This window comes from Leucopleurus acutus (genome assembly GCF_964270905.1).
Source record: "Leucopleurus acutus genome assembly, chromosome: 5".
NCBI lineage: Eukaryota > Metazoa > Chordata > Mammalia > Artiodactyla > Delphinidae > Leucopleurus > Leucopleurus acutus.
The window spans coordinates 252140-276916 of NC_139147.1; the positions used below are offsets into that span (position 1 = coordinate 252140).

The following is a 24777-nucleotide window of genomic DNA, read 5'->3' on the forward strand; positions in this document are numbered from 1 at the left end:
GCCTGCGGCGCCCAGCACGCTGGCGCCAACGCGGCCCCCACCAGCTGCTCACCGGGATGCTAGGCAAGGCCTCCACCCTGACTGGCACACGTTCTGCACTCGATGGCCTGGGGAGTCAGCGAGGGGCTCGTTGACCTGCCTGCCACCTCCTGACAGGTGAGTGTCAGGATCCACGTTTCGGGGACGCAGCCGAGAGGCCATACCCACCCTGCCTCCGCAGCTGGTGCTCCTGGCGGCTCCCGCGGGCCTCCGCACTGGTCAGTGCCACGCACAGCTGCTGCAGCTTCTCCTGGTTCTGCAGGTGCGTCATCCGCAGCTGGGCGCGCAAAGCCTGGATCTCGGACATCAGGCTGCTCCTGTCCGACAGGCGAAGGTGCTCCAAGGACCTCTCCTGCAGGTCCCCCTGCAGATGGGGTGGCAGGGGATCAGGGCAGGGGGACATAAGACACGGCAGAAGAAGGGGGTCCTGAGGGCTGGTGTGCCAGGCAAGAGCAGCTCCCGGCGTCGCTGCCACAGGAGGACGCAGGGGACAACCGTGCGGCATGAACGCGGGCACAGTGGCCCTGGAACCCTCAGATTGCACGCAGCTCTGCCCCCAGCACCTTGGTCTCGCTTGCTGGGCCCAGTCGACGCTCGCCACGCACCCTGCCCTCTCTTACGAGGGAACTGGTGGGAAGCAGGCTCCCACAGCCCTCGCGGTGTCGACCCTCCAAGCCTGGGCTCAGCGCTCACAGCCTGGAGCTGGGCCGCCTAGAAAGGCTCTTTTGCTTTCAAGGAAAGGCCAGTTATTTCCAGAACAGAGTGAGATCCTGAAGGAAGATAAGTGCACAGAGTTTTCCACTTCACGGAATTCACACGTAAAAACACAGTGTTATCTGTGGACTGCAGCAGGATTTGCTGCTCAGTCACTGCCTTGCTCTAAGGTCAGGCGAAACACGTTCTGTCACCCTCTGTGTCAGGGTGGGCTCCGGGGGGAAGCCAAGGCATGAGCTCACCTGCTCCTGGACCACCTTCTCCAGCCTCTCCAACAGGGAGCCGCAGCCCCCAGGGCCTGAGCCACAGGGCCGGGGCCACAGCTCGACTCTCAGTATCTCCCGCTCCTTTTCAAAGGCCTCTTGCACGATGCGCAGAAATTCCCTTCTCCAGTCGAGGCCCACATTGGAAGGTTCCTAAAATATCGAAACAAAGAGCCCGTGTCCCTATAAACACATCCTGCAGGTTCAAACAGAACCCACCCCGACTTATGAGGACACACAGACGCCCATGACCGCCTAGGGGCACGAGGAGCCAGCTCTGGGCAGAGAACCCCCCCAACACGACGGGGAGGTAAGACAGAGTAAATGTCAGCAAGCAAACCTCCCTTCCGGCTGCTGCACATGAGCCCCGGGTCCAGGGGAGGCCAGGCCTGCGTGGCGGAGACGGTGTGTGTGCGTGTGCCTGCGCGTGTGCATGTGTGGAGCATGTGCGTGTGTGTGTGTAGGGGCGGGGGGCATGTGCGTGTGTGTGCAGGGGTGGGGGGCATGTGTGTGTGTGCATGGGCGTGTGTGAGGGGTGGGGGGCGTGTGCATGTGTGTGCAGGGGTGGGGATGTGTGTGTGTGTGTGTGTGCATGGGCAGGGCGTGTGTGTGTGTGTGACGGGCGGGGGGCGTGTGTGTGTGTGTGCAGGGGCGGGGGTGTGCGCGGGTGTGCATGTGCGTGGGGGCGAGGGCGGCGTGTGTGTGCGTACGTGTGTGTATGCAAGGGCGGGGGTGTGTGCAGGGGCGGGTGTGTGTGTGCATGTGCGTGTGTGTGTGAGGGGCGGGGGGCATGTGTGTGTGTGTGAGGGGCGGGTGTGGGGGGGGCTGGGGGCGTGTGTGTACAGGGGTGGGGGCGTGTGCGTGTGTGCAGGGGTGGGGGTTCGCACGTGTGTGCATGTGTGTGCAGGGGCGGGGTGCGTGTGCGTGGGTGGGGTGTGTGTGTGCAGGGGTGGGGGGCGTGTGCGCGGAGGTGGAGTTCGCACGTGTGTGTGCGCGTGTGTGCAGGGGTGGGGTGTGTGCGTGTGTGCAAGGGCGGGGTGTGTGCATGTGTGCAGGGGTGGGAGGTTTGCATGTGTGTGTGTGCAGGGGTGTGTGTGTGCATGTGCGTGTGTGAGGGGCAGGGGGCGTGTGTGTGCATGTGTCTGCAAGGGTGGGGGCGTGTGCGTGTGTGCAGGAGTGGGGGTTTGCATGTGTGTGCAGGGGTGGGGTGTGTGCATCTGTGTGCAAGGGCGGGGTGCGTGTGTGTGTGCAGGGGTGGGGTGCGTGTGCGTGTGTGCGGGGGTAGGGTTTGCACGTGTGTGTGTGCAGGGGTGGGGTGTGTGCGTGTGTGTGAGGGGCATGTGTGTGTGCAAGGGTGGGGGCGTGTGCATGGGTGGGGTGTGTGCATGTGTGTGCAGGGGCGGGGTGCGTGTGCATGTGTGTGTGCCGGGTTAGGGTTAGTGTCCACGCAGGGGGCAGTGTCTATACGGGCCACACACGGGCTGGCTGCCTCCTGGCCACCTGCTTAGGCCCACCTGCCCCCTTCCCTAAAGTTGGGGGTCTGCCCACTGCTCCGTCCACACTCCATGGCCGGCTGGCTTCCTTGCACACGGTTCAGCATCTGGCCCTCACCTCCAGGTTGCCCCTCGGCCCGGCCCCCATACGCATTTCTCCATCCAGAGCCTCCCTGCAGGGCTCCAGCCGGCCCCTTCCCCGCAGCCTCTCCTGGAGGCTGGAGCCCAGGGAACGCGAGTGGGAGGGTGGCTGACCAGGCATGGCCTCCCTGCCTGCCGCTGACCCGCCTCTTGCTCCTCTACTCCCACTTCTGGGGCCAAGAAAAGCCCTCAACCAGGTCCATGCCCACTGCTTCTCTTCTGTATCTAGAAGGCCTGTTACCTTCTCCCCCTTTGGGGGTCCTGGGGTGGGATGCTCCCTGGGAGCTGGTGCTGCCTCCAGCAGGCCCTGGCCCCCCATCGTGAGGCACCCGAGGGGGGCGCTGGGCTCGCCCCTGCTCAGCATGCTCGGGGGTCCACGGTATTCGGACAGGGCCAGGATGTGGTGGCTCTCGTCACACACCATCTGCAGCAAAGCCTGAAACGGACAAACATTTCAGAGAGAAGGAGAAGCAGCTTGAAACCTCTCACCGTCACTGCCCCGCTGTCACCCGCCAAGGCTCACCAGGCCGCCCCCACGGCCTTTTCACCAGAGACCAGAGTTGCTGCTCTGACCGTGAGGTTCTCAAACCTTCCTCCCCGTAACTGTCACAGACAAGTAAACCAGCTTTGAACGAGTGAACTTCTGTGCAAGCTGCTCCAGCAAAGGCCCCACAATCCAGCCATCCCGCCTGCACCCTCACAGAAGATGCTCAGCTCAGGGAAATCTACAGCCAAGTCAGCAAGATGCCAGGCACCTCCCCGGCCCTCCCGGGACCACAGTGCCCCACCAGGAGGGAGACCCGAGAACTGCACAGGGACACCTCAGGGGAAAGGCACCTGCGGATGGTACCAGGCCAGCTACTGGCCACTGCAGCCCTCTCACGCCCCTGGGGGCGCCCAGAATATGTGAACACAGGAAGGGGGCTTCCACCCCCCCAGGATTTGGAGTGGTAGTTACAGAGTGATGGGACATGGGACCTGGGACGTGCACGCCAGCCTTCTGTGCTGCCCACGGAGGCTGAGAGAGGAAGGTGCACCCCACCCAGGGCCACCCTTCTGGATGGCTGGTGCTACGGCCAATGCAGAGCACAAGTGACTGTGACCGTCCTCACACCGCGTGTCAACACAGGTTCCCGCAAGGGGCACGTCAGGGAACAGAAAAATAGCAACGAAGAGGCCTGTGACAAAGAGTGGCCAGTTACTTAACTAGAAGCAGGCCTTCCTCCAACTCTAATGACGCGACCCAACCGCGGAGCAGCAACATAACAGCGCTAGACACCAAACTGTGTACCGTGTTTACTTCACAAGCGGCCGTCTTTAACGCTCTACAGCAATTTCACTTTAAAAACAATGTATGTGATACAGAACGGACACAAATCACAGCCCCGGGAAGGAGGGGTGGGGAGGCTGTATAGTGGACCGGGCCGCAGGCCGTAAACACCTTCTCCTGGGTCATATAAGGACAAAAAAAGGTGTTCTGAAAAACACCTCTGGAAAAGAACAGCTGTGACGAGCGAGGTCCTCCGCCCTCGCCAACCGGGCGCACGGCAGCCAGGAGGACAGACGTGGAGCGGCCCCCGGGCCACGGGCACAGTCAGGCCGTGAGATCCCGGAGCCTCTGCCCTGAGGACCCCGGAGTCACAGGGGGCCTCGGCCTGCAGTCTCACAGCCGCACGTGAACCAGCCGCCCCGCGGGGCCCGTCTGCCCAGCTGACACGCGCTTCCCGGCGTGATGTACCTTCACCAGCGTGGCCGGCCTCAGGGCGGCCAGAGCCGCGACCACACGAGGCTCCTGAGACTCGGCCCCGCGGCGAGTGGCCCCCGCGCCCCACTGAGGATGGTGCAGCAGAGGGGCCGGCAGGGACACACAAGCTGGCTGACTGACCCAACAGGCTGCTGCGGGGTGGCCGCTCCTGACCTTCTCTCTTGCTGCCACAGCACGTCCGGAAAAGGCTCCAGGGCCTCTGCTAGGTCTCTTTCTTTCTTTTCTTTTTTAATAACTAAGGATCAAGTATTAAACCTCAAAGCCTAAGCATGAAACATTGTCATTAACAACCAAACGTTTTCCTTAAAAATTAGGAATTCTAGTATTTATGTCATATAAAAAATTGAGGAATGCACAAAAAGAAAAAACAGCTAGAAGATACGGCTCCATTTCAATTCTTAAAGGAATAAAACCAGTTTCATTTCAAATACAATTTCAGAGAAGATTTTACTTAACATCAAAATCATTTCCTTTGGGAACACTTACTATCTGAATTAGAGAACCCTCAAAGCATCCTGGGAAAGCTTCCAAAGCCAAACAAGCAAAAACCACAACTGCTTCCCAAAACAGGGTCACGAGGTCTGGCACCTGAACGACACTCAGGAAGACCAATCCAGTTTCGCCTTGCGACTCGGGACAGCGCCACGCGTGCAGGCCCTCTGGGCGCTGTGCTGTGACAGGCGCTGCGGGAGGAGCTGCCCCCGGCCACAGCGCCCGCGGCCCCCGAGCGTGGCCAGGCCCCACCTGGGACACCGTCCCTGCGGTCCTGCCACAGCGGCGCATCTCCCCCCTTTGAGCCGCTACACAAGGCACAAAGTCGTAGCAGGGCTGAGGCCAGCGCCGCTGCTGACGGGCCAGAGGGGAGGCCCCTCGAGCCCCCTCCCCTGCTCCCCACCGGCTAGTACCTTCACTTGCTTCGGATGGACTTCCTTCTGCTTCCTGGCGCCCAGCGGCCGTCGGAACCCCCGGGGGGTGAGAGGCGCTGCGGGACCAGCAGTGGGTGCTCCCGGTCTTCCCGAGTCTCGGCTTAGCGCCTTTCCAAACCCCGCGCCATCACCTAGAAACACACCGCAGAGTCAGGGCCTAGACCCCGCGACTCTGGTGGCGATCCTCGGGGACGGCCCCGAAGCACCGGGAGAGCCACGGCCGGGCCCTCTCACCAAGGAAACATCGATGGACGCCCCCAGATAGTAAAAACGTTTCATAAAAACGTAAGATGAGAGCTACACACGTTAAGTAAGAAAACGTACATTTTGCACGTTTAGCATGTTAATGTCCGTGATTTGAACATAAACCCTCCTGGCAGCTCAGCTCATTTTCACAGATGCGATACGTGTTTCCTCACCCCCCACAGACGGGGCAAATCGGCAACTGTGCCGAGCGCCTCGGACGACGGACGAGAGGGGCAGCGGGACACGAGGAGGGGGCTGAGTGGGAGGACAGGCCCGAATCACCTGGCCGTGGGGCGGGGGTGCCTGATCTGGGGGTGGGTGCAGAAAAGCCCGGACCGGGCAGCCTGGCTGGGGAGCCCTCAACAGAGTCTCAAATTCGAGACTCCAGGAGCCTCTGTCTGATGGGAGGGGCCTCAAAATAGAACTCCTAACCTCTCGGAAGCATGCAGCTCCCTGAGCTGTTCCTGCGCCTTGAACTGTGGCCAGTCCAGGAAGGCTAGGAAGCACACACTCTGGAAAACGGAAGGAGGCACACGGTGGGAAGGCAGAGCCCACCATCCCCACCAGCACACAGCTCGGGGAGGGCAGGTGGATCTCGTGGAGCGACCGGCAAGGCCCCTCTGAGCACAGAGCTGCCATCCAGTGAGCCGTTCACGGCTGCCCGCTCAGAAGCCTACCTTCTCAAACGTGCCGGGGGCATTCAAACACAAAAGACAGAGAAACAGAGACTCAGAGAAAGTGTGGAAGAAACAGAGCAAAGGCAGTAAACAGAAGAAAACATCAGAAAAATCAGAGCATCCCCAGAGAAATAAGAAGGGGAGTATCGTTCGGGAAACAAGGGTTAGGGTTAGGAAAGAGGACTAGTCAGAAACTAAAACAGCAAAAATAAAAAGAGTCAATGCAAAGCTTAAGAAGTAAAGCTCTGAAAAATCCCTTAGAAATGAGAACAAGAATACAAACATGGAAAATGAGAAAAAATTAGTACAAGAGGCCCAATATGTGATCAATAAGAATTAACAAGACAGACGAGACAAAACCGTGGGGGAAATGGCCAAAGGACGGAGCAGAGTTCTCGGGTGGGAGGACGCGCTCCAGGGGACCATGCGCTGCTCTCATGACACCGGGTCCAGGACGGCGGGCTCCACGCTCTGAAGGAACCCAACTCCCCACCCAGGGTCAAGCCCAAGTCCAAGATGCCGACATCAGGAAGATGTCAATGTTCACACACAAAGTACCCGGCACACGCTTTGCCTCCAGAAACTTGTAGGGGGTCCAACCCGGAAAGCAAGGACCACGTCCAAGATGCAGGGAAGGCCGTCATGGGCAGCGCATTCCTGCACTCAAACACGCATCCTCGAAGTGCAGACACTCGGCAGTGATGGGGCAGAAAGTGCAGGTGGGGCCATTTTAGGGAGACGGGAAGGGAGGTGTGTGGCGTGTGCTGCATAAATAATAAATACTAGAGCAAATTTCTGAAAGTTGAACATGATATCCTCAGGAAACGGAGACTCCAGGCAGGGAAACTGGACGAGAGCCTGCTCCTGGGACGCACCTCACAGAACTGCTCAAATTGTTACATCACGTGGCTACTGCTGGGAAGAAGTGAGAGCACCAGCTGAAAAGCTGTTGGCCCCATTCCGCAAATGCCAACATGGCCAGTGAACTGGACTTCACGCTGCCTTGTCCTCAAAAGCACCCAATGAGCCAATGGTGACTTTTTTCAAAAGTCAAAACACCTTGAGGTGACTGACTTGTAAAAATCTAACAATTATAAAAGAGAGTATAAGGTTAGAAAGTCACGGTGTGGCAGCCATCAGTGACAAGGATCCAGGCAAGACCACCAAGAACCATCAATGGAGGCCAAGTGGGTCCGAGCTTGAGGACAGAACGTCCCAGGGTCTCGAAAACCTACCCAGGACATCGGCCATTCAGAAGGAACAGGATGAAACCTGGCAACACAACTGCAGAGTCTAAACTGACCCACATGAAGAGCACGGCACCGCCAGGGCGCTCACGGAGTCCCACGAGATGCATACATGCCGACTGCCGCGAACATACCAGCCCTCATGGGGTCCAGGCCCAAGCACTGCGCCAGGCACCTGGCCTGCTCTCAGCAGCCTCCAGCCCGCAAAGGACATCTGGATGCATGGTGGCAGCCACCGCTTGTTTCTGTAGAGAGCACTAACGGGACAAAATCTCAGTGAAGTATGCGGACGCGATGCTGCCCTGGGTCAGGGCGGATGTCCTGGCGTGGACTGGACGCCATGAAATACACAGGGACCTTCTCAGGAGTCAAACGACATCAGGTCCTCAAGTAACAGAGCAAAAACCCAGAGGGAGACAGAGACACAGAGAGAGAGAGAGGCAGAGTGTGCACACGCAACATCGCAAGTTAACACGGGACGTGCGAGGGGGCACAGGGACTCTGCACCATTCTATACTCTGAAGCTGTAAAAATAAAGTTTGTGACTGACTCACTTTTTCCATCGCTTTTTCCTTCTAACCCAAGAGGAGGTGATCTTGACTTTTCTTGAGAATCAAGAGACGTTATGATAAAATCTTCAACATCTTTCTCCTGTTCAAATAGGCAGATGTTTAAATGGTCATAAAATGATAACGTGTTATATCATGGAACTGAACTTGCCAGATGGAAAACTTGCTAAGTCCTGAATTTATCATCTTCCCACACAGAACTCAAAGTGTTCACAGCTTGTGGACACGAGGCCATACGCTCATAATAATTTAATCAAGTTCACCCACAGTTCTCTAGGAATAGTTTACAAAGTCCCTGGCAAATATTTCAGATTTTCAAAATTCTGCATGATGTAGTAGCATATGGATATGAAATGGAAGCATATGGATATGAAGTGGTCGTATATGGATACCTTAAATTACACATATCCCGTAATTTATTTTTCATTTTATCTAAGATACACAAAATCTCAAAGTTATGTTAGATAAAATATAATCTAACCCAAAAATAATATATTGAAGTGTTCTTGAAATTAATAACATTATAGGTAGAACCTGTTAAACATGATATAGAACTGAAAATAAAACTAAAAAACATCCTCCAGACAAAGAACCCATAGGCAGACCACACATGAAGACAGGTTTATGATTATACTTCCCAGAGCCAGTGTGAGTTAGCAAAGTTAGGCCTGCGGTGAATTTCTGAGTAAGAGTAATGCATTTCATGTATTTTTAAAAACAACCAAAGTGCTGTGAATGTTCCTATGACAGTAGACTTGGGTCCATCCTGCAGAACGCTGACTGTCCCTACACTTGCTGACCAGGGGACTGCTCACACAGGCCTGGCCAACAGGCCACAACAGGAGGTGAGCCAACAACGACTGCAGCTGTGACCCTGCCGTCCACGTAGACACAACCCAGTGGGAACACACTGGGGCCTTGGGCATCCCATGGACCCAAACCAGGACAGCACCCAGGGAGACCACTTACCACAGGCACCCGCTGAGCATGGTGGTCGATGGAGGGGGCCCCGTCTGCAGCTAACGGAGACCCCGCCCACTTAGGGGCCGTTCCTGCTGCTGACTCGCCCGGGTAACAAAGCAGCCCTAACTGGTCAGCCTGGAGCAGCTGGGTGCTCGTCCCGTCCCACAGGGAGGTGTCCAGACTGCACTGGCTCAGGGCATCCAAGCAGGGTGTGAGGGGCAGGCTGGGGGGGCGCTCAGAGATTGAGTCCTTCCTGACAACCTCAGGGGAGCTCCAGGAGGACAGGTCCATCGTCCTGAGCACTTTCTTCAAGGGCTTGGTCCCCTGGGTGTGGGAGAGGTCACGGGAACACCCGTACAAGCTCCCCTGTGAGCAGAGTGACCTGTCTTGCAAAGCAACCTGCTCTCCTGTGGAAGTATCTGGCACCTCGTTTTGTATCAACGAATCTTGATTTCCAATAATGTCAACTAGATCCCATGTGACATTAAAGGCATCAACAGGAGATGATCTGTCAGTTTCTTCACTGTTACTGGAACTATCACTCGCATTATTTTCTAAAACATGTGGAGATTCCAATGCCTGTTGATATTTCAAGTCCTCTGTCCTGACGTTTTGGAAGCTCATGCAATGTACCAGATGGTTCAGTTTTTCTTGAAGTTGTTTCACCTGATCTATGAGATCAACTTTCCGCAGCTGACAATCTTCCAGTAGTTTTTCCTTACCCTACAGGTAAAAAAGAACATGCATACAGTAAAATAAGCGAATTACATGTTGTCACGTTTGTTATTTATGAGCCAATTTCAGAGACTGTCTGAACAATTAAGGATGAGATTCCATGATGAGCCCTTTGTCCCTCTAGACTCTTAAGATTTCAAGTTTTTTAAAATCCTATGAAAGACAGACTCAAGGCTTAAAGCTCATTGCCTAAAAGGCAACTGCTGGAGAGGCTCCTGGAAGGATGGCAGAGCCGGCAGCACCGGGAACCCCTCTCCCGCCTGGGCAAATACTGCACTGGCAGAATGTACCTGATGTAACTGTTCTGGAAGTCTGCAGTCTGCTGAAGGCTTGCAACTTCCAGGGGAAGGTTTGGAGGGTTAAACTGCTCTCAGCTCTTAGCACAGGAACAGCTACCCATTCCCCACCCCAGGACCCAGGAGGCAGCTGTGCGTGTGTCCGTGGAGCATCTTGCAGGACCTAAGGTGGGCAAAAAGGACCATGTCCTCCAAAAACTGGGAATCGGCTCTGAATGATGCTTCTGATCACAGAGGAGCAGGCAGAGAGGCAGGAGGCCACGCTGTTGCACCTGTCCCCAGCTGTTCCAGCCCCTGCCCTTCTGGCGGAAGTGACTTCCAGGGGATTGAAAGGACTGGTGCCCCTTTTTCCCCACCACTGCATTTTTCTCTTTTTCCCTTTGGGGAAAAATTTAAAACTAGGACATTCAAAATCAACTGCATATACAGAGGAAATTCTAAAGTGAATGCGTGTGCCTGGGTAAAGGCACAGGCTCAGAAAGGATCTGAGAACTTAAGTTTACATCTCAAGCTGATCCTTAGCACAAAGACATCAACCAAAAAAAAAAAAAAAAAACACAGTAACAACAACAACAAAAAAGTAAATACTGAGAAAGAGGGAGAGTCTGATTTCTAGATTTACCACATTAATAGATTAAAAATATTCAGTGTTCAACAACAACAACAAAAATCAAAAACAGGGAAGTATGGCCTAGGCATAGGAAATAAGTGAGTCAACAGAAACCATCCCTGAAAAAGACCTGATGATGGATCTAGTAGACAAAGACTTTAACACAGCCTTCTTAAAGATGCTCACAGAACTAAGGAAAATGTGAAGTAAAAAAAAAAAAAAAAGCATGAACAAAATAGAAATATCAATAAAGAAAAAGAAATGAAATTCTGCAGTTAAAAAGTATAACTGAAATTAAAAACTCACTAAAGGGATTCAAAGGTAGATATGAGAAGGCAGAAGAAAGATTCAGTGGATGCGAAGACAGAACAATGGAAATTATCAAGTCTGGGGAAAAGAAAAAAAAAGATTGAGGAAAGTAAGTGGAGCCTCAGGTAACTATGGGACACCACCGAACAAACCAACATACACATAATGGGAGTCCCAAAAGAAGGGAGAGAGAAGGAAGCAAAGAGAATATATGAGGACATAATGAATGAAAACTTTCCAAACTTGATGAAAGATACGAACATAAATACCCAGGAAACTCGACAAACTCCAAGTAAGATGAACTCAAATAGACCCACACCAAAGACATATAATAATCAAACTTACACAAAGCCAAAGACAATGAGAAAATCTTGAAAACAGCAAGAGAGAAGTGACTTGTCACATACAAAGGATCCTCGATAAGCTTATCAACAGATTTCTCCACCAGAAACTTTGGAGGCCAGAGAACAGTAGGTCAATACAGTCAAAGTGCTAAAAGAAAAAGAACTGTCAGCTAAGAACCCTAAGTACAGCAAAGCTCCATCAACAGTAGGTTAGAAATTAAGACGTTCCCAGATAAACAGAAGCTGAGGGATCTTGTTAGCACTAAAACCTGCCCTGTAAAAAACGTTCAGGAGAGTCCGGCAGGGGAAATGAAAGAACCCTAGACAGTAACTCAAAGCTGTATGGAGAGATAAAGACCTTAATAAAGGTAAAAACATGGGCAGTTATAAAAGCTAACGTTATTGTAACAATGGTCTATAACTACGCTTTTTGTTTTCATCATGAACTAAAAGACTAATATACATATTCCTAAGTTATTGGTCTAAAAGTATTACTGTAACTTTAGTTTCTAACTCCACGTGTTGTTTTCTACATAATTTAAAAGATTAATGCATTTAAAGGAATTATTAGGTTATGTTTAAAGGCACATAAGTATAAAGATGGGTTTTTGTTACATCAAAAACCAAAAGGAGTGGGGATGGAGCTACAAAGGAACAGTTTTATGTGTTCTTAAACTTAAGCTGGTATAAATTCAAGTCAGAGTGCTTTATGTTAGGATGCTAAATGTGAAAATAACAAAAGAATATACACAAAGAGAAGTGAGAAAGGAATTTAACCATTTCACCATTTAAAAAAATCAATTAAACACAAGAGAAGAGGGGCTTTCCTGGTGGCGCAGCGGTTGAGAATCCGCATGCCAATGCAGGGGACACGGGTTCAAGCCCTGGTCCGGGAAGATCCCACGTGCCGCAGAGCAACTAAGCCCGTGCACCACAACTACTGAGCCTCCGCTCTAGAGCCCGTGAGCCACAACTACTGAGCCCACATGCTACAACTGCTGAAGCCCATGTACCTAGAGCCCGTGCTCCACAACAAGAGAAGCCACCGCAGTGAGAAGCCCGCACACCGCAACGAAGCATAGCCCCCACTCGCCGCAACTAGAGAAGGCCCGCGCCCATCAACAGAGACCCAACACAGCCAAAAAAAACGACACTATCCAGAGTAAAAATGCAACCCACAAAATGGGAAAAAATATTTGCCAATCATACACCTAATAAGGGATTAATATACCCAGAAATATATAAAGAACTTGTAAAACTCAGTCAAAAAAACATACAACCTGATTCAAAATTTGCCAAAGGACTTGAACAGACATCTCTCCAAAGAACATATACTTGAAAAGATATCCACTATCACTAGTCATTTGAGAAATGCAAATCAAAACTACAATTAGATACACCTCACACCCATTAGGATGACTACTATCAAAAACAAACAAACCAGAAAGTAACAAATATTGGTGAGGATGTGGAGAACTTGGAACTCTTGTACACTTTTGATGGGAATGTAAACAGGTACAGCCACTGTGGAAAACACTACAGCAGTTCCTCAAAAAATGAGAAGTAGAATTACCATATGATCCAGCCACTGTAGTTCTGGGTATATACCTAGAAGAACTGAAAGCAGGGTCCCAAAGAGATATTTGCACATCCATGTTCATAACAGCACTATTCACAACAGTTAAAACGTGGAAGCAGGACTTCCCTGGTGGCGCACTGCTTAAGAATCCGCCTGCCAATTCAGCGGGCACAGGTTCAAGCCCTTTTCTGGGAAGATCCCACATGCTGTGGAGCAACTAAGCCCATGCGTCACAACTCCTGAGACCGCATGCGACAACTACTGAAGCCCGCGCGCCCTAGAGCCCGTGCTCTGCAACAAGAGAAACCACCGCAATGAGAAGCCCGCACACGGCAACGACGAGTAGCCCCCGCTCGCCGCAACTAGAGAAAGCCTGCATGCAGCAACAAAGACCCAACGCAGCTGAAAAAATAAATAAATAAATAAATTTGTTTATTTATTAAAAAAAAAAGTGGAAGCAAACCAAGTGTCCATCGACAGATGAATGGATAAGCATACTGTGGTGTATACATACAATGGAATATTATTCAGCCTTAAAAAGGAAGGAAATTCTGATACCTGCTATGACATAGACGAACCTTGATGACATTACATTATGCTGAGTGACATAAGTCAAACACAAAAAAACAAATACTGTGAGATGCCACTTATGTAAACACTTAGAGTATCTCAAAAATCATACGGAAACAGAAAGCATAACGGTGGTTGCCAGGGCCTGGGGGAAGGAGGAAATGGGAGTCATTGTTTAAATGAGTAGTTTCAGTTTTACAAGATGAAAAGAGCTATGGAGATGCATGGTCACACATTATAAACGTATATAATACGATTGAACTATACGTTTAAAAATGATTAAGATGTAAATTGTACGTGTATTTTGCCACACACGACACAAAAAGAGGCAACTGTTATAACCTATTTCTGTGGCAATTTATTGAGGATGTAAGTTTCTTGTTTTTGGGATTTTTTAAGGAAAAAGGCCTGGAAGGTTCTATATGCAAACATTGGAAAACACAAAATTGTAATTTATGGAATGAATTTGGAATTTCCTTGTCAGTGTGTAACTCCTAAAAATTTGGCGACCAGCTCAGGATATCCCAGGGCCGAGCTCTCTTTTAAGAATTTAAAGAAATGTTCTTATCATAAGGATGCTGAGACAAGTTTGCTACACAGAGTAGGTGAAGGTTCTCTCCAAACAATGTATTTCCTGAGGGCATCTGATAAACACATGACATCAGATGCAGGCTTCCTCTATCAAAACCGCAGACCCAGGGCTTCCCTGGTGGCGTAGTGGTTGAGAGCCTGCCTGCCGATGCAGGGGACGCGGGTTCGTGCCCCGGTCCGGGAAGATCCCACATGCCGCGGAGTGGCTGGGCCCATGAGCCATGGCCGCTGAGCCTGCGCGTCCGGAGCCTGTGCTCCGCAACGGTAGAGGCCACAACAGTGAGAGGCCCGCGTACCAAAAAAAAAAGAAAAAAGAAAAAACCCCTGCAGACCCAGGCCCAGAGCCCTGTGTGCTGTGGGATTCAGAATCTTCCAATTTCCAACACGGTGCACGTGGCCCGTGGCACATCCCAGGAGCGCCCCCAGGAGATGAGGGGCTGGAACACCCAGCGAAGTGTGCAACGTCCACACCAGCAGGGTGACTGGCTCACGAGAGCCTGCATCTGAGCAGGCTTCCGAACCAAACCCACTTTTGGTTCTCAAACATCTCAGCTCTGCAACAATTTGATGCCGCCGACCTGCACCCTCCCCACCCTGGAAAAGAAAAGGCAGCCTTCTTGTAGCTTCTGTCCTGGTGATCAGAATTTAAAACTGTTGAGTCGTAGATTACTCTGCTCTTTCTTTGCTGGGAGGACAGGTAAAAACATGTAGGGAAAACACCTGAGGTTCAAGCAATAAATGTGAAGCCTTTGCAAGTGATGAAGGTTGTGGAGGCAGCACAGCTGTGGGCAACTGTCCTCACACGGAAAATCCAGACACAAGCCCTGAAGCCCAGTTAAATCCTACTGGTATCAACTATGAGGAAGAAGTAACTGACTGCTCACTTTTCACAGCTGATTAGACCGTGGGAAATGTGCGTTTAAACCAAACACGTGGGAAATCTCAAAACGGATCTGACCAGCACTGCCAGAGCGGCGGGCCTGGAGAAGGCGCCCCTGGCTGCGGTCCTCGTAACCTGCCGTCGCAGCGAAGACGCTGAGGGGGTGTCTACCCGCGACCAGCTGCCGTGTCCTGTGCGCCCGCAACCCCCGACATGCCCAGGCACCTTCGCTGTTCCCGACACTCCGCTCTCTGCAGGCAGGCACATTTCCTTTTTCACTAACAGCAGCTCAGACTCCAGTTGCCGCTGGCAGACCGCGAGCACCGACATTACGCTGTCCTGCTGGCTGAGACCTGCGCGGGTCAACGTCGGCAGGGCTTTGGCCAGCTGCGGATCCTCCTTAATAGGGCTCTGTGACGAGCAGAGAAAACAAGGACAATGCTTATGAGCACACAGCCGAAGGCATCGCCAAGTCAGAAGTGCAGTGAGGCTACCTCAGAGTCCCAGGAGCTCTGCAGCCGGAGCACCAGCCAGCAGGCCCCGAGGGAGAGCCCACAGCTCAGGGCCAGAATCACACACATGCATGGAGCAGGAGACCAGCGGTGCGCACAGCAGGTCAGCAGGTGCTGGAGCTGGGCAAGCCGCGAAGACGGCCCCCAGCAGACACGGAACACAGCACAGCTGCCCCCCAGCTCCCCACCTGCACCCCCAGATCCCAGACACACGCCAGCTCCCCACCCGCATCCCCAGCTCCCCAGACACACCCCAGATCCCCACCTGCACCCCCAGCTCCCAGACACATGCCAGCTCCCCACCTGCACCCCCAGATCCCCGGACACACCCTGACCCTCCACCTGCACCCCCAGCTCCCCAGACACACCCCAGGTCCCCACGTGCACCCCCAGATCCCCGGACACACCCCGGCTCCCCACGTGCACACAGCTCTCTGCACAAAGAGGCTGCACCACCTGTGGCCTGATGAAGAAGGAGCCCACCTGTGGGTTACCGCCATGGCCGTGGGGGGCCTCAGCCAGCCACCTGCCACACACATCCTGTTCCACCTCTTCGTGGCAGGAGGCCTCTTCTCCCCAGGATGCCCACCCCCCGGAACTGCCTGCCACTTGGGCCCCGTGCGCCTGCCGCTCGTCCGGCTCCCTCTGGCACCTCAGGAAGCGCTGGTTGAGCGCCTGCAGCTGGCAGCTGAGGCGGACGCACTGCGCCCGGAGCCGCTGCAGCTCGGGGGGCTCCCCAGAGGCCGCCAGGAGCTGCTGCTCTAGGGCGCAGCGGAAGCGGGCCACGGCCGCCAGGATGGCCTCCAGCTCGGCAGAGTGGGCTGACTTCTGCCGGTGCAGAGCGTCGATTTCTAACTCTCTCTCTGCGATCTTTGCTTCCTTGGCTCGCAGGGCAGCTTCGAACTCGCGGATCTGGGAGGCCAGGGCCTGGACCTCGGCCTCCCTGAGGACGGCGCCGGGCCCCGACGCGGCCAGCTGCCGCACGGCCACCTCCTCTGCGGCCTGCAGGCGCTGCTGGAGGGCCTCGAGGGCCTGGCCGTGCCCGCGCTCCTGCTCGGCCAGCAGCCGGCTCAGGGCCTCCTTGGCCTCGAGGGCGGCACGCAGCTCGCCCTCCAGCTCCGCGCAGGCCTTGGCTCCTTCGGCCGGGAGGCCCAGCAGCTCGCTCTGCAGGCTGGCGGCTCTGCCATCACCGGCCTGGGGCACTGCGGGTCCCCCGAGTGGGAGCTCCCTCTGCAGTTTCTCGATGACCTCATGGAGCTGTTCAATCTCCTGTGCTTTATCCTTCTGTAACCTCTCTTGGTTCTCTCGCAAATTCTCAATAATGGATTTCAGCTCTTCAATTTCAGAACTTCTGTTATACAAAACCTGAAGAAAAAGCACATTTCAGAGGCAAATGACATACATCAACTTCAGAAGTTCCCCTTTCCACTTACAGCTGGGCCTGTACTCATTCTTACAGAAGTGGAGACTTCGCATCTTAAGAGTAGCTGTGGAAGTAACTGACAACATCACCAAATGACACTAAGATCTGAAGAACACCCAGAACACCCAGCTGCTTCAAGTATGTCAAAATGGTCAAACATTCGTATCTGCAGTTGCTGCTTTGCTGCTCGTTCAAACGCTTCATTAAGGCCACACCCATCGCTGTGACAGACCCCAACCCTCGGCTGCCAGGGTTCAGGGGAAACTCTAACTTGGCCACGTCTCAGTCGATGACACTACACATGAATGTTTTCACCACCTTTTAAATGTCTATTTTCTTAACATTTAAACAACTTTGATTTGTTTGATTTTCCTAAAGGGGTATTTAGATTTTAGGTGTCATTCTAACACCAGAACAGGAATAAAAGTGAGAAGATCGGCTGAGGGAGTTTGCAGTCATGAAGAACATGAATGAGCCAGAGCACACAGCACGCTGTCCACACTGTGCACTGCGGGGATGCGGGGACTCAACGTAGCGGGCATCAAACGATGCTTCTACTTGTGCTATTTAATCTAATTCTCAACAATTTTAAGATAAGAAATGTTATTGTTCCTACTTAAAAGATGAGACAGTTGAAATCTAGATATGAAATATCTTGCCAAGACCACAAAGACAGTAAATGGAAAATCAGAATTGAAATCTGTGCCATTGTGGCTCCAAATGACGCTCTCTTCAGACTACGTCAACAGTAGTGACCAAAAATGGCAAAGTGCTGACCAATCTGTGCTCTAGTTAACAATTTGCAAGCCATTGATTATAGTAACGTCTTATATGTCCTAAAAATTAAGAGTTTCATACAATTCTTGGTTTCACTAGTACTACTTAACCATTACTTCAAACACAAATCCAAACCTGGCCCATAGTGAAAACAAAAATAAGAAAACTGATGTTTGGTTTTGGTTTGGATGGCGTAAGCTGTACATCACACTCACACTTAGCGCACATCTGACGCCACTGTATGTAGTTGGCAAAAGAAAAGTTCTCAGTGTGAGGCAAGACCCTCTACCCAGCCCCACGCTGTGTGCTGCACAGACCCACGTCTCCCCACCCACAGACGACTGAAGGGAGTCGGGGGGGTAACTCTGTCTGCATGCGTTTGGCCTGATGCACTCAGCGCACTCAGCACACTGAGATGAAAACGTGTGCACAACAAAAGCGCCAAAGTCACAACACAAGCATCACACTTTATCAAAGCTAGCACGTGAGAGTGGTATTAAGAGGTAAGACACTAAAATCTAAAATAAGTCCTCTAAGATACAGTGCAGTTGGAGCACGTGAGGAAGCAGAGGCGCAACGATGTTCACAAAGCCCAGAGAGGGAAGAACAGAACTGCAGTTGCAGAACATAGAAAAAGGGCCAGAACACATGTGTCGCATCTCCCTGAATGCGGGAGGAGTGGTGCCTCTGACATGCGACAGTGCACAGTGCACGGGACAGTGCCACGCACCCCAGGCAGCTAAGAGTGAGGCTCAGAGGGTGCTTCTCTCTCAGCCAGCGGATTCTGTGGGCATCTGGAGAGTCAGCACCAGCACGGCGTCACAGAGGGCCCACGGAGCTCCACAATGGGCACGCAGACCGACTCCGTGAAACCCAGAGGTACATCCCACCTGCCTACAGGCCCAGGACGTCATGCTGGGGATTCTGATGCAGCAAAGGCTACCAGATGGGGGAGTTTCCATCTTTCAGGCTGTGCCATCAGGCAGTGCAGCCAGATGAGGCCGAGAAGAGGGAACTGGGGCAGCCAGGGCTGCCAGGGCTCTGGAGAGAAAAAGACAACAGACAGAGAAGCAGGGAAGGGAAACCAAACTTCATGCGATCTCTACAGGCAAGACAGAGTGCAAACTTCAAGTCCGACCAACATGACTACCACTAAAAGAAAAATCTCACTGTTTTGGGAAGCAAGAGTTTCCACAACATTATCTGCAGAATATCAAGGATGCAAATCAAAATTATTTAAAAAAAAATCAGCATCACGTGGCCTACTCTGACACGAAAAGACAACCAGTGACAACTAAAACTGAGATGACAAAAATGCTGGAAGAAGCAAATAAGGATGTTATAACTGTGTTCAAGCACATAAAGGTAAGCATGTTCATGATAAACAAAAAGATAGGAAATTTAGAAAATCACTCCAATGGGCTTGAGAAAATCCTGAACATGACAGAGTTCAAACTCTGAAGAGTCACAGACATTATCCCATCAGAGGAAAAGAATTATAAAAAATGCACACAGCTTCCAACACCCATAGGACGATGTAAAAGGTATGGCGTATTTGTAACTGGAGCTCTAGAAGAGAATGATGCAAAAAAATACCTCAATAAATAATGGCCCAAAACTTCCCAATGCGAAATATTAATTTGAACAATCCCGTAAGTATTGAGGAAATTGAATCTGTAATTTAAAAACAAAGAGAGAACTTGCCAGACCCAGATGGTGTTACTCAACAATTAACACATTATTGACAGGAGACATATTAATACGTCTTTTGTTACCCGAATGTTATTGACTGGAGATGTATCAATACGTTTTTAGAGAGTGATACAATTAACATCACTGCGCAAAGATGCTAAATCTTAAAATGGATCAAGGGTTCATTATACAACTTACGATTGTCATTATCATTCACATTTTTCTCTGTTAGGTTTTTGTTCCAACATTGTGTATATTATAAATGTAAAATTTTCAAAACTGACACCTCGTGAAATTTTGAGTGAAGAAGAATTTTTCAGTGAATTTTTGCAGATACTTTCTCCAATTGTCCAAGCAACATATATACTAGTGTCTCAGAAAATGATAATTCTTCAGAATATAGTTCTGATTCAGATGATGTGAATATTAGATCAACAAAAAGACAGAAAACCTTAGTGATTAATTCCAATACAGAAAATGAAAATGAAACTCATGGTGCTGGAGAATGCTCCTTTGCTTCTACAGTAGAACAGACTTAAGACAACATTTCACAAAAATTAGGAGACTTTACAGGTGCATTAGGTGTAACCATTGTAATAACCTGCAAAGTGTTACTGAAATAACAGAATTATTTCAGGCTGGCCAAAATAAAAATCACCGGACACAGGTGTTAGTTTCTGCAAAAATCCCCCCATCAGTAATGAGTTAAATAATAAATAGCACCAATACTGAACAATCTTTTACAGAAAACAGAAGAGGGAACAATTCATTCAGTGAGGCCAATATTACCCTGATACCAAAACCAGACAGATATCACAAGAAAACTACAGACCAATATCCATGATGAATATATAAATTCTAAATAAAACACTAGTAAAGGGGCTTCCCTGGTGGCGCAGTGGTTGAGAGGCCGCCTGCCGATGCAGGGGACACGGGTTCATGCCCCGGTCCGGGAAGATCCCACATGCCGCGGAGCGGCTGGGCCTGTGAGCCATGGCCGCTGAGCCTGCGCGTCCGGAGCCTGTGCTCAGCAACGGGAGAGGCCACAACAGTGAGAGGCCCGCGTACCGCAAACAAACAAACAAACAAACAAAACACTAGTAAATAGAATTCAGCAGATATAAAAGAACCATACACCATGACCAAGTGGGGTTTATTCCAGGGATTCAGGGCTGGTTCAATATTTGAAAATTCATCAATATAATCTACCATATTAGAATTTAATGTGAAATAAAACACACCATATTTTAAATTAAATGAACATATCATTTAAGATAGCACAACAAAAAATAAAGTACCTAGATATAAATCTAACAAAATATATACAGGATATATAAATTGAAAACCACATATCACTGAAAGAAATCCAAGAAGACAAATAAATGGAGACTTACACCATGTTCATGGTTTGGAAGACTCAAAATTGTTAAGATGTTAATTTTCTCCAGATCAATCTATAGATTCAATGCAATCCCAATCAAAATACCAGCAAAACATTTTTGCAGGTATCACTTTGTTGCTTCTACAATTACATGGAAAGTTAAAGGAAACAGAATTGCCAAAACAAATTTGTAAACAGAAAAAGTTGGATGACTTACATTACCTGGTTTCAAGACTTACTGTAAAAGTATAGAAATAGAAATAGTGTGATATTAGTAAAGAAAGAGAAACCTAGATCAATATAACTGAACAGAGTTCAGATATCTAAATAAATATGGTTAACTGATTTTTGTGAACGGTGTAAAGGCAATTAAACGGAAAAAAGATTAGCATTTGAACAGAGCTGGAAAAATTAGACATCCATGTGCCCAAATATAAAGTATACCATAGATTTGAATACAAAGCAAAACTATGAAATTTCTAAGTGAAAACATAAGAGAATATTTTTGTCATCTTGGGTTAGGAGAAGAGCTCTTAGATACAACTCCAAAAGCATAACCCATTTAAAATTTAATAAATTGAACTTCATCAAAACTAAAAAGGTCTTGATCTGTAGAACATACTATTGAAGAGTGAAGAGACAAACCACAGAGTGGGTTAAATATCTACAGATCATATATCAAAAAAGTATTCAGAAGCTATAAAGAATTCCCAAAACTGAACAATAAGAAAATGAACCCAACTTTTAAAAAATTAGCAAAAGAATCAGAAGTCCAGTTAACGGACAGCTTCACAGGGGAACTATACCAAACATGTAAGGAAGTGCTAATCCCTATCCTTTTCAAACAATTCCAAAACACTGAAGAGGAGGGAACACTCCCAAACTTATTCTGTGAGGTCATCAGTACCCTGATATCAAAACCAAAAAAAGACACTACCAAAAAAGACAGTTACGGCAATATCTCTAATGAATATAGATGTAAAAATCCTCAATAAAATATTAGCAAACCAATCCAACGATACATTAAGAAATCACACACAATGATCAAGTGAGATTTATTCCAGGGATGCAAGGAGGATTCAATATCTGTAAATCAACCAATATGATACACCACATTCCCAAAAGGAAGGATAAAAATACACAATTGTCTCAATAGATGCAGTAAAAGCATGTGCCAAAATTCAACATCCATTCATGATAAAAACTCTCATCAAATTTAGTAAAGAGGAAATATATCTCAATATAATAAAGGCCATTTATGACAGATCCACAGCTAACATCATATTATTGGTGAAAAGTTGAAAGCCTTCCCTCTAAAATCAGGAAAAAGACAAGAATACCTACTCTTGCTACTTCTATTTATCATAGTATTAGAAATCCTAGCCACAGCAATCAGACAAGAAAAAGAAATAAAAGGCATCCAAATTGGAAGGGAAAAACTAAAACTATCACTATTTGCAGATGATGTTAATACTTTATATAGAAAACCCCAAAGTCTCCAACAAAAAACTATTAGAACTAAACTGAAATCAGAAAAGTTTAAGGATACAAGATTAATATACAGAAATCTGTTGCTTTTTCTATACATTAATAATGAAGTACCAGAAGAGAAAGAAAACATCAAAAAGAATAAAATACTAGGAATAAACTTATCTGAGGAGGTGAAAGACCTCTACTCTGAAAACTATAAAACACTGATGAAGGAAACTGAAGATAATAGAAAGAAATGGAAAGATATTCCATGTTCAGAGATTGGAAGAATACTGTTAAAATGTCTATAGTACCTAAAGCGATCTACAGATTTAATGCACTCCCTATGAAAATACCCACGACAGGTTTCACAGAACCAGAACAAATAATCCTAAAATGTATATGGCACCACAGAAAACACCAAATTGCCAAAGAAATTTTGAGAAAAAGAACAAAGCTGGAGGTAGCATGCTCCCTAACTTCAGACTACACTATGAAGCTACAGTAATCAAAACAGCATGGTATTGGCACAAAAACAGATACACAGATCAATGGAACAGAATACAGAGCCCAGAAATAAACCCACACCCTTATGGTCAATTAATCAACAACAAAGGAGGCAAGAATATACAATGGAGAAAAGACAGCCTCTTTAATAAGTGGTGCTGAGAAAACGGGACAGCTACATGTAAAAGAATGAAATTAGAACATTCTCTAATACTATATACAAAAATAAATTCAAAATGGATTAAAGACCTAAGTGCACAGGACTTCCCTGGTGCTGCAGTGGTTAAGAATCCACCTGCCAGGGGCTTCCCTGGTGGCGCAGTGGTTGAGAGTTCGCCTGCCGATGCAGGGGACATGGGTTCGTGCCCCGGTCTGGGAAGATCCCACATGCCGCGGAGCGGCTGGGCCCGTGAGCCATGGCTGCTGGGCCTGCACGTCCGGAGCCTATGCTCCGCAGTGGGAGAGGCCACAGCAGTGAGAGGCCCGCGTACCGCAAAAAAAAAAAAAAAAAAAAAAAAAGAATCCACCTGCCAATGCAGGGGACACGGGCTCAATCCCTGGTCCGGAAAGATCTCACATGCCACGCAGCAACAAAGCCCATGTGCTACAACTACTGAGCCTGCACCCTAGAGCCCGTGAGCCACAACTACTGAAGCCCGCGCGCCTAGAGCCTGCACACCTCAACTACTGAGCCCATGCACTTCAAATACTGAAGCCCACATGCTCTAGGGCCCACGTGCTGCAACTGCTGAGCCCGTGTGCTGCAACTACTGAAGCCCACGCACTGCAACGAGAGAAGTCACTGCAATAAGAAGCCTGCGCATGGCAATAAAGAGTAGCCCCCACTTGCTGCAACTAGAGAAAGCCTGTGCACAGCAACGAAACCAAACAGCCAAAAATTAAAAATATAAAATAAAAAATAAGTTAAAAAAAATATATAGCTCCATAAAAACTGTAAAAAAAAAAAAAAAAAAAAGGAAAAAGACCTAAATGCAAGACCGGAAACCATAAAACTGCTAGAGGAAAACCAGGCAGAACACTCTTTGACATAAATTATAGCAATATTTTCTTGGTGCTGTCTCCTAAAGCACAGGAAACAAAAGCAAGAATAAACAAATGGGACCTGAATAAACTTAAAAGCTTTTGCACAGCAAAGGAAGCCATCGACAAAATGAAAAGACGACCTACTGAATGGCAGAAAATATTTACAAATATTAGGACCAATAAAGGGTTAACATCCAACATATATAAACCGTTCATACAACTCAACATCAAAAATACAAACACCGGGCTTCCCTGGTGGCGCAGTGGTTGAGAGTCCGCCTGCCGATGCAGGGGACATGGGTTCGTGCCCCGGTCCAGGAAGATCCCACATGCCGCAGAGCAGCTGGGCCCGTGAGCCATGGCCGCTGAGCCTGTGCGTCCGGAGCCTGTGCTCTGCCACGGGAGAGGCCACAACAGTGAGAGGCCCGCGTACCACAAAAAAAAAAAAAAAAAAAAGATCTAATATTCTAATCGATTTAATAATTATTAAAATCACTTTGAAAGATTTAAAGTAGGTGCCAGAAAAACTTACTGTCCTATAATCCACATAGAAATGTTAAAATTACAAAGCGTACACAGTAGTGACAAGCCCACAAACTATCGCTTGGATGTCCTGTCCTCTACACAGAAGCGCAGGGGAGGCCACCAGCAGACACGGAGCAGTGAGGGGACACTCCCACAAGGCCCGCCCCACACGCACCTCGTCCTCATGCTGCAGCAGCGTCCTGTGCACCGCCTCCAGCTGGACTTCTGCATCGTCAGGACGGTTGCCCGCAGGTGACCCCAGGCATTTGCCCTCATCCAGTTTAGACTGCAGTGTGGACACCAGGAGCAAGTTACTCATCTGCTGTTCCTGTAATGCCTCTTTGTCCTATTTAAGAAAAAAAGATTTATTTTAGGCAAGTGTTTCAGGAAATTGGGGGCCTCAAACTGCAGCTTGTTATTAAAGTGTAGGTCATCCTCAGCCCTCCTGGAGCACACCTGTGCACACCTGCACATGCCAGACACACCATC

At 49.4% G+C, this 24777-nt stretch overlaps 1 protein-coding gene across 1 annotated transcript in view; it reads right to left on the minus strand.

The window, feature by feature from the left end:
- Window positions 1-24777, minus strand: part of LOC309962547 (pericentrin-like) — a gene marked incomplete at both ends in the record, with an annotated part of 82512 nt that overhangs the window by 8179 nt on the left and 49556 nt on the right. The window contains 9 exons of the mRNA XM_082840408.1: window positions 208-403; window positions 996-1169; window positions 2892-3086; window positions 5321-5472; window positions 8066-8162; window positions 9050-9766; window positions 15183-15368; window positions 15953-16834; window positions 24464-24634. Coding sequence (XP_082696534.1) covers window positions 208-403; window positions 996-1169; window positions 2892-3086; window positions 5321-5472; window positions 8066-8162; window positions 9050-9766; window positions 15183-15368; window positions 15953-16834; window positions 24464-24634 — 2770 coding nt within the window. The remainder of the gene's footprint in view (window positions 1-207; window positions 404-995; window positions 1170-2891; window positions 3087-5320; window positions 5473-8065; window positions 8163-9049; window positions 9767-15182; window positions 15369-15952; window positions 16835-24463; window positions 24635-24777) is intronic.